Consider the following 18,986-nt stretch of genomic DNA (forward strand, 5'->3'; position numbering starts at 1 on the left):
GAGTGTCAGCCCTCCCCAGTATCAATGACCAGATTTTAGACAAATGTTCTCACCAGCAACCTGCATAGCAGATGTTGAGTTAAAATTGCAATATTTATTATGTCTGTGAACAGAACAGTTTTGTAGTTTCAATTATGTTAGTGCCACTAACACAACACATTTTCCCCCTTAAAATGCATTTTGAAACATTTTACAAATGCCTAATAATGCTTTAAATATCTGAGGCCATAAAACTAAATAAGCCACACTTAGGTCACATAAATATATTGGATAACCTTTACCATCCTAGGGGTGTAAAAAGCCTTTTATTGCTGGGCTCTAAAATTTACATGCTTTAAAGGTATAAATCCTAGCTCTCCCTCAGGCAAACCGAATACAAAATGTGATGGAAGGCCTAGTGTGTTTTCTAAATGTGCTCCTATTCTGACCTTTAATCATAAACTGAGACTAAACATTTCTTCTCGCAATAAAATTAAAACCTCAGGCGGTGCCTCGACTTTCTGGGTGATTTTTGTATTCTCCGTTAGTCCTCATCATTGGGGGACAACAAATGGAAACTCACAATTATCACACATGTGCGTTAGGACCCTTATTCTGGTTCTGTGATCATGTTCCATCTGTACCACTCTGAATTCTAGGGTGGATGGAATTTCTGGAAAGGGTTGTACAAAGTAGGACATTTGCTGCTGCTATTTTTACCCCTAGCATTGATTTGGGCAGCCTCTTTACCTCTTTATAGGTGACATTTTAGTCTTTGCCCCCCGGAAGCTATCACAGTGGTCTCCAGAATAAAGTGAGAGCTGAAGCCAATTAACACCCCTTCCCTAATCCCCACCATCTCACACCCAAAGAAGCCAATAATTTTGCCTCTGTTTGAAAGACTTAGCCTGGGGATTTTTGTCTACTCCATGGGAATTAGAGGAGATGGCTGGAGAAGTTTCAAATCCACTGCAAAGCACCCGAATTTATAAAACATCTCTCAGATGACACGGTCTTAAGGCTCTTTACTACATGGATAATAAAAATAGCCATGCTTGGCTGTCAGAAGCAAGTCTGACTCCAGATGGGAAACGGAAGGAGGTACTTCATCCGTCCTTCCAGTGGATGCATCACTGAGGCACCCATCTGGAGCACACGGCTTGGGATTTTTTTTTTCCCTATTGATAAAAATGTATCTTTTAGGCTTTTGGCTAAGAAGTCTTTGCTGAAGTCTTAGCCAAGGACCAGTTCATTTCATTAGGTAGATACAACACAGTAAAACAAAAGGGACTTCGAGATGGTTGAAGTTCATAGTTCTGGAAATGCAAAAAAAAAAAAAAAAAAAAAAAAAATCTGATATCGCATGGTAGTCAGGAAAGAATTCATGTGCAAATCACTTATCTCATTTGACATAATCAAAGTGCTTCCCCCCAAAGGTACTTTCTCTGGAAAACTAAATAATATCATTTCAAACAAATGAGGGATGCTGATTCTTTAACAGTGACTTGATCATATCAGTTTTATACTTTTCTAAATACTTTCTCATAATTGATTTGAGCCTGATAATGACCCCCAGCGAGGAAAGAGGCATATAGTACAGTCTTACACAATTTTATAGAAGGGGAACCAAGGTGAAAAAAAGCTGAAGAGGCTTATCCAAAACAATTCAACGAGTCAGTGAAAAAGTCAATTCTGGAATCCAGGTCATTTGACCACATCAAAGAGAAATTCTAAAATGTTTAAGGTACAAAGAATATTTTTTGCAATTGCTATCAAGTAATTCTTTTTGTAAGGCCATGTTTTCACACATTGAGTTCACTTAAGTACATCTGTGGGGCCAAACCAGTCAATCAAGAGAGTAAGTATACTTTAATATACTGCAAGTGATCAGAATTTGGGAAAACAAAGGCAGCCATTACTTCCTTTTATTTTCAAAGTAGGCAATAGCTGGCCTTCTTAGAATACTTATACCCTCAGAGGATGTGAAATATCTCCAAATCGGGCTAATTCCCTTTTCCTGTTCCCATAGAGTAGATATGATCCCTGGGAGAAACTATATGCAATCCTATCCCCTTCCTCTGGCCCCCAGGAGCTGTGTTAAGCTTCTATTTCATAATGCTCCCAAAGTTACGGTTTTCTGAAGCAAATTTAGCCAACCCATCCTCTGCCCCCTGTACAAGGGAAGCCTTCTCCTCAGATACCAAGTTCCCAAGCTCACCACCTTCTCCAGGTCCGTCATTCTCGTCCATTGAGCTGCAGACTTTGGTGGATGCAAGGGAAGTAGAGGAACCTCCATGTTGAGAGCTCTGCAAAAGGGAACAGACACAGAGAATGAAAACACTGGGTCAGGGTGCCAGTCTCCAGATGCTATGCCCAGCCCAGAATCTCGGGAAGTAACTGCACCCGTCACCAGGGAGGATTTGCTCTGAACACTCGAAAAGGGAGGTTTTGATTCAATTGGATTGCTTCTCTTTCCCACCCTATTAACCAGTAATGGATGGTTTAAGTGTGTCAGGATAATCACTCTAAATTTGGATGTCCCTTGACTTTCTATTCCTTTTTCTCAAAATCAGCATCCCACAGCTTACTGTTTAGGTTTGTCAGATTTTAAGCATCTCACCTCACTTTTCCACAGTCTATCTGCAAACAGGCCTCAAACATGGTGCCACTCTGATCTCATCCAATGAGTTTTCTATTCTCACCATAGGAAAAAAAAATCCTCTTCAGTTTATTTTATGGAATTTTCCAAAAAAAAATATTGAGGCTTACCACATCGTTGGAGAAAGGTTATAGAGTGGGTTTGTTAATTCCACTTTGCAATAAAGACACAAGTACTAAGCCGGTTATCGATATGCTAACTGTTACAAAATAAGTCTGAGGCAAAGACAGGAATAAAAGCCTAAGCCTGGTGATTCCCTTGTATTTTCGGTGTATTTTGACCCAAGACCAATGAGAGCAGACGGGGTAACAGCTCTATTACAAAGCTCAGAGGGTGAAACAATACCAAATATTTAGTACTATGATTAGATACAGGGCAGTACTTTAACAATGAACCTTCCCATCTCTGCATCTATTCCTTGAGAAAACAATCTGCACATTTCAATGCTATTTCTAAACAGTGAACACAGCTTGTCCTAAAAGATCTTCCTTCTGTTTCCCTGGGTTTATCCACTTGGTTGGCCTGATGGGAGCAGGAGGCGGTGAGGGGGCGGCATTGGCTCATGGTGCCGGCTGTCTGTGGAGCAGAGAGAAGGGAAAGAGCATCTGTAGTTGAATTAATAATGAAGAGGTGGCGAGAAGCAAAGTTGACCTATTTTTCTTCTGCTTACCTGTTTCCCTTCAACCTCCTCCCCATTGCATCCAGCCTTAACAGGACACAAAGTAGGAGGGAGGAGAAAGTTTTATGTAATTCCTTTACCCCCAACAGTACCTTCACGTAAAAGCAAAGGTTATAGTTTTCACCAAAAAGACTAATATCATTTGGGAAATGTTACTTAAATCACTGCAGGGCCATTTGAGTCCCCTGCCTGTTCTCCCAGGTTTGGCTAAGATAAATATGCTCCATTGGACAAGTTCATCAAAGCTGACAGCTGACATTGGGGTAAAAGTTAAATTCGCGGAAAGGATACATCTGCTTCTGTATACGGCTTCCTAGAAGTTTTGTGGTTACTCCAGAATACCCCCGAAGGCCACATAGTTTGTGTGGTGTGCCCTTTATTTTCCTATATCATGAGAATTCCCCCATCAATCAATCAGTCTGGTGACTTGAGTGGGGTCTTTTCCATCTCATCTAGCCTCCCTTTGTGACCAGCAGAACACATTTATCCTATATCAGGCTAGAAAGAGGGATTCAAATCATGACATGGAAACAGTTTTCTCTTGAGATGATACTATGTAGTCATAATCAACTCTGTCGAAGGTACTGTAAATGTATGAGCTTCTAAGTCACGCTCTGCTGACTTTTACCGAAGTCTGTGTGTGAAAACCTTGTATTTGTAATATTGGAATACAAGGCTTAAACAAGGCAGATTTACGATGTCGATGTCTGGAGAAAATAAACATTAACATTACCACATTTGAGAGGAAGGTGTGTGTTTTGCACAAAGTGAGGTCTTTTATCCCTTGTGTCATTGCATTTGCTGTAGACATAATGTTGTTCCAAGCAGAAAAGCAGTAAGTAAATGTCTAAAATGTAGACCTTCTCTTCTGGGCTTTCTGATCCTTGAATTTCTTCCAGCAGCATCACAAGTGGTGTTTAATAATGTAGACACACTGCGGTTTGGGGTGGCAGGTGCTGTCTTGTCATATGGTGTTTTAAATTTTAGAATACAAAGACACATTCTTTCATCAAGCACTCGAATTAATAGACTAGTAGCATGTTTCCTAGCAAAGATGTCCACAGTTATGCACTCAATTCCAAAAGCTTGTTCTTTTAATAATATCAGATACTCAAAACAGAACTCTGACCCAGGGGCACCTGGATGGCTCAGTCGGTTAAGCGTCCGACTTCAGCTCAGATCTCGAGGTCCATGAGTTCCAGCCCCATGTCAGGATCTGTGCTGGCAGCTTAGAGCCTGGAACCTGCTTTGGATTCTGTTTCCCTCTTTCTCTGCCCCTCCCCTGCTCACACTCTGTCTCAAAAATAATAAATCAACATTAAAAAAACAAAAAAGAACTCTGACCCAAAATATATGAAAACATCTTTTAAACTGTAATGTGCTGTAAACTTGCTGGATATTATTCACTTAAATGCCTTATCAACTAACTAATTGCATTTTTAACAGTTCAGCCAAACGTCTGATGCCCTGAATGCTTGCCACAACGCCAGCTGTGTTTTCTCTGCCTTATGGACAAAAACCCCTCAAGGATTTTAGGCTCTGGTTTGGAAAAAAAAAAAAAAAAAAAAAAGGTAGAGTTAACACAAGTTTGCTTACTTTTAGAATTGCTTATTTTCAACTTCAGGTTTGAAAATGTACCCAAGGTAATTTCAAATTTCATGCTGAGGGTAACAGCATTTTTTAAGAGAAAAATTTACTTAATTACAAATAGAACTCCAAGAGGAATGTTCTCATTTTATTTTATGCTCAGAGTAAAAGATTCAGAGTATTCGATTTTTAATGGGGTTATCACTTCTTTTTCCCAAAGAAGTAAGATAGTTAACATTATACCCTTCTCTAAGACAATGATTATTCAGAGATTAAAAGAATTTCAGGGATTGGAGTAAGCCTTAAATATTACCTATTCCACCCTACTTCTATTCAAAGACCAAATTCCCACTATAAAAATCCCAGCCATGTGGTAAAATGGCCTCTGTCCAAACACCTCTGCCAGTGAACACATTATTTCTTGAGGTAGCCCCTTAATTGTTCATATGAGGCCAAGAAAGTTCTTCCATATGTTGAAATGATGTCCTTCTACATTTTCCTTTATTGGTCTTAGCTCTCACCTCTGGAGCTACCCATTACAGGTCTAATCCATTTTTCATATGACAGTGCTTCCGGAAGTTGGAAATAGTTACTGCACCCCTTCAATTTGGATATTCCCAGAGTTTTTTGTTTTTTTTTTTTATTGTTCATCATGTGACAGAGCTCCATATGGATACACTCCAGTTCTCAATAACTCTTGTTAATGCTAGTGTTAAAACAAATGTAATATTCTAGGTGTACCTGACCAGCCCAGAGCAGAGGATAGAGCTTTCTTCCTTGTGAACAGAATATTAATGTACGGTAAGATCACATCGGCTTATTGATAGCACCATAGCTTTTTAGCCTGACACTGAGCTCACAGATATGTCAGATCTCCCTAGTCTGTATTTGAGAGGTTGGTGTTTTGGATCAAGTGTAAGACTTCCTATTTATTCATGTTAAATGTTATATTTATTGCATAGATATGCTTGCAGACTGTTATTTTTTGCATTCTGGTTTTGTCACCTAATGTTTTTTGTCCTCTCTCCTAGTTGAAGTGATTCAATAATAAACATGGCTCTTTGTGTATGCTAGTTACTAATCCTAAATATACTAATTTAGACAGTGTTGGAACATTTTGATTACTGCCCATAAGTCTGATTGAAGGATTTTGAAAATAGTAAAGGGAAAATGTGTAAATTTTTGCTCTTTAGAATTAACCCAATGAGATTAACCAGCTTTATTTGTGACCGACAGAAGCCGAAAAGCCCACTTATATTTTTGCATGCTTACAAGTGAAATCAGTTTAGTTATTTGGCTTTTCTGGACAGATAAACCATTTTATAGTATACATAATGATAAGATTTTATGTTTGCTTTAGTTTGCTAGTTCTAAGACATCTGGGTGCATAGTACAGAATATACAGTTATTTTAGAATTTAATGCAATTAGCTGCTCTAAGAGACATTGTGACATTTGAAATGTTATCACCTCCAAGCTGATTTAATGGAAACCAGGTGGGCAGGTTGCTGGCACCTGGATGCTTTTATGGCACACCTTCATAAAAGGACTGCCCTAAGTAAGAACACATCCGAAGTGTAGCTTTTCAGCTTGGGATCATATAACAGATGGAGAACATATCACACTTTTTGAAGTGAGAAAGCTGACATAACAGCTCTAACCACATTTTACCAAGATGTATCTGATGACTATGTAGTTAAAAACATTTCATTTTAAATATAATGGTACTAGTTACCCCTGCCATTTGTATTAATGGTGTCACTCACCTGAGGACTACACTGAATAAAGTTTTCAAAAATATCCAATTGATGCAACTGATCTATTCAAGGTAGAAAAATCTCACCAGATAACTTTAGCTTTGATTGGATAATTGTATTACTTCCACTCCACATTCTGTCTTGGCATACAATTATTACTTTGTTAACATTGATTTGAAAAACTGTAAAAAAAAAAAGAATTTGAAAATCAAGTGGATCAACTTTATAAAGAAAATGCAACCAATAAATAGTTACCAAACTCAAACTACTGTCTTGGTGATCTTGACTTGAAGTCTACAGAACCTGTAAAGATGACCTCCTTTAACAAAAAAAAAAAAAAAAAAAAAAAAAAATTAAATCATACTCTTAGTGTAGAAAGCTTAAAACCCAAGGATTCTATATGAGTATAGACAAACCATACATTCATTTGCTCTCCAAGTGCGTATAGAACAAGTGGGTGACATCGATCCATAATAACTAGTAAGGTGTTATTATGTGAAACAAGAGAAAGGGAATTCCTTTTTTTCAAATCCCTCTGTCTGCATTCTTCATAACATGTTAGCCTAAATACAGTTTATGACAAGTAATCATGTGTGTAACAAGAATCAATATTGAAAAATGTAAAATGTTATCATAAAGATTCGGTCACAGTTTTTAAAAGACTGAAGACCCATTATTCATGAAATTGGTTTACTCAGAAGAACAAAAAATGAAAATGGGAATACTGGGATTAAATCTATGATACTGAAGCCACCCATGTGAGCCAAACATTCAAAAATAAATGTATTTAGCTGCAATTTTGTTTGATCAGGCAGCTCTCTTGCCTCAAGAGTCAGGCCAAGATGTATCAATTTAAAATCTGAACCATTTGTCTTGAAGAGACTGTTGTTTTGGGGGAGGGGGACACAATGTCTCCTCTGAGGAGTTATTCTTCATGAAATCATAGTTTGGCAAGGGGACCAGAAAGTCATCTAGTTTATCACCTCTCAATAAAATAATTCCCCCCATGATTTACTCCCCAAATGAGATTCCTAGTCTGTGATGAAGGGAGCTCACTACTCTTTCAGGCACCTACTATACTTTATTTTAAACTCTGCTATATTAAGAAAGCATAAATACAATTTGGAATTTATAAATTTGTAAACATTTCTTCCAGTTGTACCATTATTGCTTTGGGCACTGGTTACATTCAGGTTTTCATGGAACAAATAAAAAGAACCAACTAAAGTAAACTACAATTTTAAGGCTAAAAAGAACCTACTAAAAATGTTAGATTTAAAACTAGAATTTTGGACTTCCATAATAATTTTACTGTAAAATATTTTTCTAACTAAGCCAGTAGAGTTTTCTATTCTCCCTTACCCCACATTATGCATTAAATAAAGTATGGATTTTTATTCTAGACTGATGCTGGGTAAGCAAGCATTTTATTATCATCACTATTTATTTTATCATATATTTACTTATTTTATATATTTATTTATTCAGTGATTTAAAAAAACTTGTTTACACACCCATGTACATATATCTACATGATCATTTCCCCCACCCTACAATTCGATGACCTTGCAAAAAATGCCTTCAAACCCAGGAGACAGTTAGTATGTCTAAAAAAATGCAAGCCAATTCTTTTTTCAATCAGTCGGCCATTGGTCTGACAAATTCACCCTTAAGACAACCCTGAGAGAAAAGTATATTAATGATTTTAATATAACCATCTGAACCCGAATTCTTCATCACATAGTCTTCTCATTTTGTTGTTTGTTATTGCCAATATTTTATACTTTAGATGTCATGGGATGCCATTCTGCAGTATCTCAAGTATCACTTTGCTGGTGCCAATTACATCACAAGAATGCCATACACACAATTACAAAGGTAAAGATTACCCCTCAAAGTCATTTCCATTTCAGTGTCTACTTATAAGTTTTCTGAAAGAAACTCACTGAACAACGTAGGTGGTTTTTCCTGTTTATTACATAGTTATTCTAAGGTGGTAAGTGTCACAAAGTTAACTTTGAGGGGAATAACATGGTCCAGTGCGGAATACAAGCTATAACACTTTACAATGAAACCACAACACAAGGTGATGGAACTTTGAAAACTGGGTAGTTCAATGAAACATCTCATCATTTAGCACTATAAAACTCTACGATGGCCTCAACTGATGGATTTTTAAAACATTTTGACACCAAATGCTCTTTTTAAGAGAATATACATCCAAGCCACTCAAACTGTATACAGAAACTAGGTCACCCTCTTTGTAAAAATTTCATCCAAATGTACAACATTCATAGTGTATTTTGAAGTAAAAAGTCCTTAGGACAAATAAGTCAATTCCTTGTTTGTTGATGAATATAACATAAAAAATACACACCACAGGAAAATTAGCTTTCATACTTCTTTGCCTGTGACCTTTCAGATGCCTACTATCCTGGCTTCAAAACCTTTTTGTGGCCATATATAATACAAACACCCATGTATTACATGCACCATTTATCCATCATCCTTACTAAAATGAACCACATTTTAAAGACACTATATATCATGCACTCTTGAAAATTACAGCTAGGGCCTCAGATTTCCTATCTTTTCCACATGCGTTACAGGCACAAAATTACAAATATTTTTCAGCTGACAGTATAACAAACTGCATCAGGCAATCGGTATATTGAATTCAATATAGTTCTAATTTTTACACTACACTCTTGTGGGCTATCTCAAACAAATACAGTTCTCACTCACGTGCACAATTAGAGATGCTAGCAAAACTAATGCAAATATGTATAAATGGGCAAATGTATGCATATATAGTAAATCCGTTTGATTAACATTTTCAAGTGTGTATATATTTATACAGATATATACACACACATAGCAAGTGTAGGAAGGTTACTACTGAAAATACATCAACAGTTTAGAATAGTGTTTTGAAAGAACATACAAAATTGCCTTACAGGTTATCTGGCTTTGTTACCAACTTACTTCAACTCAAACACAGTTTGGATTATTTTATATTTATGTTTCAATATTAACACTCAACTACTCACAACTCTATAAATCAATGTTTCATTCTTAGTGAATATTGATTGACAATCAATACATGTCATCAATGCATACACTAGAGAAAACATCAGTGACAGTATTTACTCATTTTAATAACTGAATATCAAGACATAACGAAACAAACTTTGATGTGTGCTTATATTTAAAAATTAACACAACTTTGGATTTGTTTCAATGCCACATTTTTTGTGTATCTGGATTCCAATTTTTTGTTTGTTTGTTAAATAAATCATTACATCTATTAGGAACCATTTTGCCTTACTAGTTCAGCATACTGCTTTTGAACTTAAAAATGCCCCAACTACTACGTCACGTTTAACAATTTGTGGCATTTAGGTTTTACAAGATCCATATACAGTTCCACAAGAGCCAGTAACGTATAAGGCTGTGTCACAAACACCATGTTTTACTATTTATGGTCTATAAACATACACAAACACGTATATAAGCACACCCATATACACACAGAACCCTGAAAATTTACATAGACACCCACACACCTGTATAGATATATGGCCACACAGGAAAAATTTAGTAGTCCAATAGCTCAAATGCATGGGATTATTTTTCAAGAATATTATTTTCTATTTTCATCAAGAAATTTAGCATTTAGACTTCATTGCTTTTAAATGGGGAAAGGAAAAAAAAAAAGCCCAATAAAATATAGATTTGCAGTGGATGCAACCTAATAGCTCTGCTGGCTAATGTAGGGAATACATATAGTACATAAATGTTGGTTCCAATGATTTTAGGATATACCCGGGATGTGTACAGATGAGTGGACCTGACACCATCTTAAAAGCCTATGGATGGTATAGAAACATTGTGGATATTTTCCCCCACTTGACTGATGAAAGCAAGACAAAGAAGAAATAAACCACCACATGGTTTTCAGAACCAGTCTTTTGAGTTCACACTGAACTTCACACTTGATCTATTATTGTTTTGCATTTCTAAAATGCTGAAAGCAGAGGAAATACTTATCCTATCTTTTTCTACGATGTCTAAGAAAAACAAGTGTGTGCAAATGAAGTGTCAAAATTTTAACTAGAGCACAATGTCTTCATGGCACACTTAAGGTTGACCATAAGAACAAAAATGCATGGCTTTTGCTCGAGCTCTCTCCTGCTCAGAATAATTTTAAAGTTCAGTGCCTAATTTTTTAAAAAGAATTCTGTGCGTAAGTAAATCTTAAGTGCCTATAAATCATCAGTTTGAGTCCACTGGTGAACTGAAAACTTCTGGTTTGTCGCTAAGAATTTTTTTTTAATTTCTCCTTTAGTATAATGGAATTACGCTCTGCATAGAAAGAGATCTCAAAGTCTATAAATGGTGTGTTGTTTCAATCTCTGAGGGACTTTAGTTTCAAAAAGTAAATGATATATATTGCCTCTGAACAGTCCTTTAATAAAAGTCATATGTTCAAAAGATTAAATGCTGTGGAACTGCATTTCCTTTGGAACTGCCTGAATGGAAAGCTGGCCATGATATCTATCGGCAATTAGTACAAGTACAGTTTCTTTTAGCCATGTCTAAACAAAGCCATGGGCTTCATATCAATTGGCAATATCTGCCACTTATCCAGAACAAATAGCATTTATTGGACCTTGCTAAGCAGCACTTGTCCCTAAGATTGACAGTGCAGGGAAGCTGAAATTTTTGGAATTTATTTTTGTTCTGGACCATCTGACCCCGCCAGATTTAAGTTAACTGTTCCACTGCTTTCTTTGCATTTTTGACAGTTCAGTCAAATACATACTAATCTTTTATGGACTCAACTGTATTAAGTAATGCATTTTACAAAGACATAACTAGAACAGACACCAGCATAGGCAACTTCACAGATGTTTACTGTTTCAGCTAAAACAAAGCAGCCTTTTGATCTCAGCAGGAGTCTCTGTTCATTTCTATTGGAAACAGTTTTAAAACCTGAAGTCTGGAACAGGTATTATTATGAACTGTTCTTTCAAGATGGAATGATTCAGTTTGCGGTTCGAATAACCTGCCAGAGAAGTGTCTTTCTCTCCAACAGACAGGATAATGAGGCACTAATTATTATAAGGCTACGTTTTCAGATGCTGTTAGATTGCCTGGACTCTTTTTTTTCACCTTCTTTTGGTTGAAATATTTTATTCACTTGGAAAGTGAGATGGTAACATATGTAACTATAAACCAGATGGTAAAATTTGATAGTTGAGCAATTTATCAAGGAGATAAATTGATAACATTTAAAACAGTATATGACAACCGAATTTCTCTCCATCTTGAATCAAACACTTTGTTTTTAAATTCAGTTTTCAAGTAAAATTTGAAAAAAAATGCAAGGAAAGGCCTCCAAATGGCATCATACATTTTTAATTTATCACCTACTGAGATATGTCAAGCCTGTACAATATCAAAACCATGCTTCACAAGTCTTAAATTGTTAGTGTTTGAACTAGTAAAACTAAATGATCACTAGGGTATGGCTTACATACAATAGACCATACACATTAAATTAATTTTTAACATTCAGATTTGAAAATAATTATTTTATGTTTAAGCAAAGCTGACTACGATTTTTAAAACAGAGGACCAGAAGAGCAGAATTAGTAGGTTAATGTTAAACAGTGGGTTATAATCACAGACTTACTTGGTTTAATACAAAAGGAGTTTTGCATACGAAAATTTCCAAAACATCAGTGAGAGCCAGGATTTATCTGAACGGAGTTTTGGACTTTGGGGGGGGGCCTGGTTTAAACAGCACCATTTAAGAGAATTTTGCTTTTCAAATGGATTCTTCTTAGAAAAAAACCCAGACCCAATTTTTTTGGGTCTGTGTGTTAAAAAAAAAAAAAAAAAAGCTTTCTAGCTTCAGCCTTTTCAACATTTGAAAAATTACATATACGGTTGTAGGGAGGAATTATGTCATTTATAGCAATGCCATCGAACAAGTTCTTCGTGTTGGTATGTCGTTCAAGCTACATTTATGCTGTTTCTAATGAAAGGGAAGTTTAAAAAAATTTAGTTGACAACAAAAGCTAGGAAAGTTCCTAAAGCTTATCGTTGGAATCTTCATGAGGAGTGTCCTCGGCATGAGTGATTTCCTTAGACATATTAACCCACAAAATAAGTAGCTTTGTCTATTGTGCAGGGAGAAAAAAATCTACCTGAGTATTTTTATTACTTTGCAGTAGAAGCATCTTTAAAAAATCAGCAATCCAAATTTTAAAAAAGAAGAAAAAAAATGTCCGCTAGTGCCATTTTAATTTGCTTGACCAACAGTACAGGAAAATTGTACCTATATGTCTACTTATGGTTAAATGAAAACTGTATCTGCAGAAATTAATGACCCTATATCGCTATATCATTAGCTTGTTCTTACACTCAATATCGGGTCATATATGAAATTCATCTAAACCCAGGCCTTGCACAAAAACCTCAGGTATATAAATCTTCTTCAAGGATTAAGATCATGAATATAAAATGCCTGCATTTTTATTTTCAGAGGAATTGAGTTCATAATTTCAAGGTATGCAAAACCCTTTTGTTTATTTTGCTGTTAGACTTTTCTTAGGAAATGTGAAACACCTTCACCCAATCACAAACCATATACAATGCTCCATTGTCTCTTTTACACTGAGTCTCCTACTGAATCCAAATCATCCGAAGAGAGGGGGCGATACAGGTCCTGTAAGATGAAGGGCGGTATAGATTTGTTTACTTGGCTTTCTTGGGTGCCATGTGGCTCTCTTAGGAAGGGAGCAACACTGAATGAGCATCCTTGGTTTCTAACATCATCAGACCTTTTAGACTCACCAAATTTGGATAAGAGGAAAGATAATAACTGAGAAGCCATTTAAACAGACAAAAATGGTGCTTATTTTCCTTATTGGCTTGATCTGCTTCTGAGCTATTGCCTTCTGTGTCCAGTGAATTTTATATATAGCCCCTGGGGTCTGTCAATGCCAACTCCGCTAACTATGTGTCTAGGCCATTCTTCCTTGAACATTTCCTTCCCATTCTGGGTAGAAGAGGAACGTGCTTACCTCACAAAATAATTTGTTAGGAACCCCAGATGGCAATCAGCAAATTCTGGTCCCAAAGCAGCAACCCAAGTGTTGCATTTGCAAATTGCATAAACCCAATAAAAATTGCCTTTTCAAAATTTTATACTTGGAAGACAGCAAAAATGCAAGCTTGACCTCCCATTGCCTTCCCAATGCTCTTGCGGTCTCCAACCACTCACCAATCAACTCCTTTCTTCCTCCCTCCACCCCTTTCTGCTAGGAGATCTCTCAGTTGGTACCCAGGCAACCAGCTCAGATCTGCAGACTGTCTAGAATCCTGGCTTCTTTTCTATTTTGTACCACCCACTCCTCACATCATCTGACTGATCAGATAATCTACACAAGTCAGCCATGTGGGAGTAGAATGGGGAGCTTCATTCAACCCACACAACACAACACATTTCTTCCTGATGTATTAAGAAACAAGACCAAGAAAAGTTCATGGATGGAAAAGATCCTCTTAGATCTGCTTCTGTGACCAGTTAACAGCTTTTAGACAGCAATTTGAATAACAGTGTTTTGGAAAAATAGGGAGGTTTTTTGGTACATCGCCACCAATGCTTTTATGAAGAAAATTTCTGGCATGCAGACTCTTACTGTATATGACTATTGTAAAATACCAAAAGATGTAACAGAAAAATATAATTCTAAAGGAAGGGGAAATGTTGATTAAATCATCATAATTAACATAAATAAAATAGATTTTTCTTAATTGTCAAACGTCTCAATATTCCTTTAAAAATAAAAAAAATATGTTCCTGTTTTTATAAATTGAGGTAGGCAGCGTGAGTGTGTGTGTGTGTGTGTGTGTGTGTGTGTGTGTTAGGGGGCACAGCTAACTCATTTTCCTGGCCATGTTGCTAGGCAACACAGAAGGAAAAATAGAAGTAGCTACTGTTTTCCAATTTGCAATAAAAAGAGTTAATTTATTCTTTGAAGTATCTTCTTTTAGCACTTGCCATCTTTCACTTATTTCAGTATTTCCTGCATAGGAGTATAGCCAACCATTTGAGAAGAACATTAACCAAATTTGAAACAGGATCAGTTTTGAGGGATATTCTAGGCCCATTTTAACTGGGAGGGGTTATTTGATGCAGTTGCCTCCACACCAAGATGAAAGCTTCTCTCGCTAAAGCAGCTGGGAATGTCTCCATGCACTGACATGGTACATGGATGGAGGATGTTCATTTATGGCCTAAATTGAAAAGCCTGGAAAGTGAACCATCTCTGGATTATCCAGTGCTCTGCTTACAACATGTGCTTAATAAACGTTTTCAGATGCCGATAAACCCTTTGTCTCCCTGAAACAAATGGGATTATTTTTCCCTCTCAAGTAGATGCCTGCATTGGTAGTTTAAACGACACAATGAAGAATCTATAAGAGAATCACCCCTTATAGTAATTTCCCAAAGTGCTGGCAATGTTAATTATAGAAGCCATTGGCCACAGAGCCGCTCGACACTGGCTAGACATTTTCTGCCTCATTTGGACAAAGTCATAATGACACAGAGAATACAGAGGGCAGAGGACGCAAATTCTAGCCTCGTTCTTCCAACAAAGGGACAGTTGGGCAAAGCACTTTATATCCTCTCAACAGAGGTCTCCACAATAAGCAACCAGGGAGAGAAGCTCAAATCTGTGGCAGGGATTCTCAGTGACTATAATTTAATCTCAACAACTCAGCATGAGCTAAATCCTGAATCTGAGTTTAATTTGTTCAAAGGATGAGGAAGGATTACTATGCCATGTGTACTCTCCAAAGTCTACACTTCAAAAGAGAGAATGTTCTAGGAAAGAGCACTGTCTGAGCTATACATGGCTGCCCTTACAGAAGGGGGCCTTGCTGGGTAACATGCACTAGAAAAGAATCGCCCGACTACCCCTTCCTCCACTCAACGACAGACACTTAGGGGATTCAATGCATTTGGCCAATTCTTCTTTTAGTAGTTCACTAATGATTCCCGTACTTTAAAACGCCAAATTAGACTGTGGCCAAGAAGAAGCCCATAATGAAAACACTCAGATGGAATAGAGTTATGGGGTTTTCTATCTGGAAGGAACCTCCTTCTTGTTTTGTTTTGTTTTTCCAACTGAGACTCGGAGAGGATAACAGACTTATCGAAGACAACACAGCCATTTAGTAGAGGAGCTGGTGCCAGAGCCCAGGCCTCATCAAGTAATCTAAAGGAGCTACACCTGATGCCAGAAGATCCATGGAGAAACACAGCACACCCTGACACGTGGTGGGCCAGGAGCCAAAGAGACCCGGGACTGATGGAGGCCCCGCCCCCGCTCCCGCTTTTAGACAGCAGCATGAGGATGCAACCTTGCAGGAGGCTTGAAGAGAAAAGCTTCCATGTTGGATGCAGTTTAAATTTATGGAACTCAGAAATTTCATTTAAAAGCACATAATAAACGACACCAAACTAAGAACCCAGACTTTGAGTTCAAGAAGCCATCATAAAACCTCCTAAGAGCACATATTCCTCTCCACCTCACTTGTGATATCAGGATAGTAAAAGGCCTTCCCTTCCCCCGACTGCACCTTCCTCTCCTCCCCTTCCTACCCCCTTTGTTCCTGCCCTGGTATTACTGGAAAAGACAGACAGGGCAGGTTGTGAGGGGTAAGAATAGTAGTTCTTCCCCTTTCCTGAACATGAAGAAGCTAACACTCTTTCCAGTAACTTTTTGACTTTGGTCTCCAAGCTCAGTCAATTTCTCCAGTATTACACAAGCCAAAAAACAAAAGGCAAACAGTGATGAAAAAGAGAAGGTACTCGATGTGGGTTTCATTCATAAATACACGTGTCATACGCATCTATCCCCCATGCCATGGACCCTAACCTGCTCTGGACCACCATTCTGTGCCATGAAGCAACCCCCCACCATAGCCCCCCTCTCCAAAATGGCACTTTTCCTTTTCCTTCTTAAGGAAGGTTGATGGTCAGAGATGATGTCTAATGAAACTCATTACAACTAAGGAAGCTTACAAACCAGTGCCAATAAAGTCTGTGCCCGTTCAGGACAAAAAGAGAACCAGCAACTGTTTACTGTTGTCAGAGTTAAGATTCGGACAAATTCAGACAACATAAAAGCCCTGAGTTCTAGCTGAGAGAAACCATAGCCCCTGCAAGGGACCTGCCACTGGTCACCTCCTGCCCTCACCTGGTTATTACTTAGAGACAAGCAGTGCTCTAAGGAGCTGGCACCTGTGCCATTGTATGCAGAAGCGCAGGCAGGTCTTAAACAAGGAGCTTGCTTAGTTCCTTACCCTCTGCTTCCGCAGGCTTCCCGGGCTGGTGGGCGATGGGCTTGGCGACTTGCCCGAGCGTGGAGTAGACAGCTGACTACCAGGGGTTCCATTAACTAGAATCAAAGTTTCACAGGGAGAAAAACACCGCTCATTAAAATGTTTTCATGACAAATCATCTTCTCGGAGAAGCAAGCAATTATAAAGGGACATGTGCTAAAATTCCAGATACCTTTTTATCTGCAGTCCTGTAAGTGACCCTCTTCAGAAATTCACTAGTTTGCTAATCCTGTGTTAAATACAGGCTCAGACTACATAAAAGTCCTTACAAATGTACTTTTGACAACTTTCCTGAAGAACTTATTAAACGGTGCCTTTAACTGTGCTGATAGATTTTAGACATGTGGTTAAGGTCCTGAGACGCTTTCAGCGGGATTCATCCTTAATGCTATAGGTTAGCTTCCGAGCACCACCCAGTAGGGGTAAAAATTAGCATAACCCACAAGTGATATTCGCGGTGCCTTGTTAAAAGAGATCGCTATCTTTTTACAGTTAAGAACTAGCTTCTAGAAGTTCCTGCATCCACTTGTGCCCTGCACATCCCTCTGGCCTAACTAACTCTGAAGGACCCGCCTTCACAGGACAAACTAGTTGGCACAGACACTCAGGAGGAACTCCTCACAGTTTGTCTTTATTGCTGCTGAAAATAAAAGCTGCTTTATGATAGGTTTAAATCACTGGAATTCTACCCAACTCCGAAGACTTTTCTACCACATTATCACCAAATGCAATCAAAGTCACAGAACTCAAGAAAGCAATTCTCTTCTCTGAGTAACATCACCTCTAGGAACTGATTAAAACCCTTTAGAGACATGACTTTACAAAGATATAGAAGGTTGCCACTATCTTACCCATAAACATGACAACATTTTCACATGTTTTACACCCACAGTCAATGAAGTAGAATTTGCAATGAGATACACACACATTCTTGAGGGTGCACAAAAACATTTTCCGTGAAGGAGAGCAAGAATGCTTTTAACTTACCTTCTATGAGTTCTAACATGGACACAGGCTTAGTGTTTAACCTGGCAAAATCAAGAGGCGAGCTCCCTTCTCAGCACTAAGCCGAGCACCCGCGGAACTGGGAAGCAGTTGGATTAGTTAAGGATGGCTAAAGGCTGCTCCCAGAGCAGACTGAATGAGATGCAGGATTCATCAGCAGATGCCTTTTCTGCGTAAGGCTGACGTCTTCCAAGCAGCAGTGGGAGGTGCGGGTTCTGTCTTAGGCTACATCAAAGGTGTCGATTAAGCCTCATGCCAAGGCAGAGCCACGGCAACCCCCAACCCCCCCGACACCACTAACTCCCGGAAGCCTGAGCCCTTTCCGTACTTTGCTCTGAATCATAATGGAGTGCCTCCCGGGGGCAAGTGGCCCGGTGACTCATCCGAAAATCATAATGACAATAACTTCTAAAACCTGGTGAGTACCTGGTAATAAGTACACCCTCACAAAATTCAGTGGCTCGGTGCAATGTTTATTGGTTTTTCACTATGTTTGCACAAAAACTTCACGCCCGTGAGAGTGGGAAGCTCCCTGTTTTGTCATCTTCTCTAAAGACCTTTAAAAAAAATGTCACATAACCCATGCTGCACTGATGTGTAGCTTTGCCTTTGAAATGTATTTGGTGACTCCTTCTAAACAACAATTTGGCGGCTGGTGGGGGGGGGGGAGGAGGCGGAGTGCAGAATGAAGCAGAAGCAAAGCTTTCACGGGCTTGCATGGGGAAGAAGGCTTTCATGGGCTTGCATTCAACAGCCCGGCTTTTGTTGAATGAGCATGAGGTCAGGCCTCTCTACGCACCGGACTTCCAGCCACCGGCCTCTCTAGGGAGGGCTCTGAAATAGGCAAGAACTAAGGAAATGCGGGCAGAGGCAGAATCTACAATGAAGAAGGCAAG

The 18,986-nt window shown here is 38.4% G+C and overlaps 1 protein-coding gene across 5 annotated transcripts in view; it reads right to left on the reverse strand.

Moving 5' to 3' along the window:
- DCLK1 (doublecortin like kinase 1) overlaps positions 1-18,986 on the reverse strand; it is a 349,882-nt gene that overhangs the window by 64,369 nt on the left and 266,527 nt on the right. For 2 of the 5 annotated variants that reach the window (XM_045473943.1, XM_045473962.1), the window contains exons 6-7: positions 17,047-17,141; positions 2,201-2,285 (exon numbers count right to left, since the gene is read on the reverse strand). In XM_045473943.1, the coding sequence (XP_045329899.1) occupies positions 2,201-2,285; positions 17,047-17,141 (180 nt within the window). Of the gene's footprint in view, positions 1-2,197; positions 2,286-8,619; positions 13,397-17,046; positions 17,142-18,986 lie in introns of those variants that run through there. The other 3 variants (XM_045473936.1, XM_045473951.1, XM_045473971.1) reach the window with 2 other exon arrangements.

The sequence above is a fragment of the Leopardus geoffroyi genome, chromosome A1 (assembly GCF_018350155.1).
Source record: "Leopardus geoffroyi isolate Oge1 chromosome A1, O.geoffroyi_Oge1_pat1.0, whole genome shotgun sequence".
Lineage (NCBI taxonomy): Eukaryota > Metazoa > Chordata > Mammalia > Carnivora > Felidae > Leopardus > Leopardus geoffroyi.